Consider the following 2,027-nt stretch of genomic DNA (forward strand, 5'->3'; position numbering starts at 1 on the left):
TTAAAACATGTATATATTAACAAGATCCATAACATGATATTGGCACATTATATTGCTAAAAGTATTTGGCTTAATTATTCACCATCTTATGAATTATGTCTGTAATAAGCTGTGATTAAATAATAATATTTTTTATTTACTTAAATATCCAACTCCTAAATTGGGTGGAGTTTAGAGTTTCTAAGTCAATCAATATAATATATTTATACATAATGTTAATTATCAAACATGTTTTGAAATTTACCCCCTTTGACATTATCATCAATTCAATAAATTTAGAACATCCAAAATAATAGCATACACTAAAAAATATATAGAACTATTATTTTATTTTTATTGTACAACAAAATTAAACTCTTTATATAAAATGCAGTTGTGTTACGATAATATTAAAATCAGTTACTAAAGTCAGACATCAATATAAAATACATATTAGAATATAAATACACATTAAAAATAAATTAAACCATATATATGATTATGGTGTAAACTCAGGTGCAGTTGACTTCACGTGAAGTTGATAATTGAGAGTCGTTAGATGGTTTGACTGATTGGACTAAATTTTCATCTAACGACTCTCAACTATCAACTTCACGTGAAGTCGACTACACCTTAATTTACACCTATAATTATATATAAATACATTTAATAACTGATTTTAATGGCTGATTTTGATGTACAAATAGTATTTTTGTATAAAATGTATGTTGATGTTTTGTGATTAACAGGAAGATGGGTTGTTAGGAACTAAGTCATGTGAGCATGTATCTAACAAGAATGAAGTAGACACTGATAGCAGCACACCAGCACTGTATAGTGAAAAGGATAAGCTTAGATGCAACAAGAGGAAGATGAAGATGGAGAGCAACAAGCAGCGGCGGCGAAAGGAGGAGATGGAGATAGCAGGAAGCATAAGGTGGCTTGCAGAAGTTGTGGTGAGATCGGAGCAAGCAAGAATGGACACAATGAAGGAGATTGAAAAGATGAGAGTCGAAGCTGAGGCCAAGCGCGGCGAAATGGATCTCAAGAGAACTGAAATCATTGCCAATACGCAGTTAGAGATTGCTAGAATCTTCGCAAGTGTTAATAACAAAGGTGTGGATTCATCGCTCAGAATTGGCAGAAGTTAAAGAAATTTCTCTTAAGGTGAAAACTCGGGTAGTTTTATGTGAAGTTGGATAGTTCAAAGTTGTTATATAACAATTTAATCAAATCTATCAAGTTATTTAACGGCTCTTAGCTATTAACATCACATAAAATTAACTGCACTTGAATTTTTACCTAATTTTAATATTTTTCACAAGCCACCTAAGGTAATTAAATTATGGAAGCTTGATCATATATCACCAAATGTTGTATGTGTATAGAGTTTATATTTATCAATATTAGAGAGGGAGATTTGTATAACTTTGTAATTCGCCTAACTAGTGAAGATAGCATCCTACTTATCATGATTATGATGATATAATGAAAATAATTATGTCTCCTAAGTCCTAACCTTTAATTGTAAAGGTAATTTGTAACCTCTTTTATATTATTTGGAATTCTTATTCTATGATATAATTTAGCAGAACAGGAAAATTTTTTTTAAAAAAATTTGGAAATAAAACAAATTCGCTAGAAGGAGGGCTTGAACCTCCGACCTTGTGGTTAATAGCCACACGCTCTAACCAACTGAGCTATTCCAGCTTTTTAATAATAATTGTTAATTAAACATTTTTATTGTCAGAAACAGAAAAAAAGTCACACTTATAAGATTCTGATTGGCTTTTTCAAAAGGAACAAAGAAATACTTTGAGCATTCTATTTCTATGCAACATAAGGCATTTTTGTATATGTTTATTATATAATAAACAATTACAAAAAGTTAACAAATTTGACATGATTAAAGGGTGTTGAAAAGCGAAGGTATTTAGCTATCTATGGTGGTGCTTGTTTGAAGGCATAGACGAATAAACCCAAAAGAAAAAAGTAAAAATAAAAAAGAGGAGCTTATTAGCACAATAGCCAAAAATGAAGGGCATGCA

General features: G+C 30.2%; 1 protein-coding gene and 1 non-coding gene across 2 annotated transcripts in view; one reads left to right on the top strand and one right to left on the bottom strand.

Annotated features, from left to right (window-relative positions):
• The window catches only part of LOC107623872 (trihelix transcription factor ASIL2), a 3,631-nt gene extending 2,187 nt beyond the window's left edge, over positions 1-1,444 (top strand). The window contains exon 2 of the mRNA XM_016326267.2: positions 729-1,444. Within this exon, the coding sequence (XP_016181753.1) occupies positions 729-1,130 (402 nt within the window). The 3' untranslated portion in view covers positions 1,131-1,444. The remainder of the gene's footprint in view (positions 1-728) is intronic.
• On the bottom strand, positions 1,616-1,689 carry TRNAN-AUU. The gene has a single exon. It is a non-coding gene; the product is annotated as a tRNA-Asn (tRNA).

Source organism: Arachis ipaensis, chromosome B10, assembly GCF_000816755.2.
Source record: "Arachis ipaensis cultivar K30076 chromosome B10, Araip1.1, whole genome shotgun sequence".
Taxonomy (NCBI): Eukaryota; Viridiplantae; Streptophyta; class Magnoliopsida; order Fabales; family Fabaceae; genus Arachis; species Arachis ipaensis.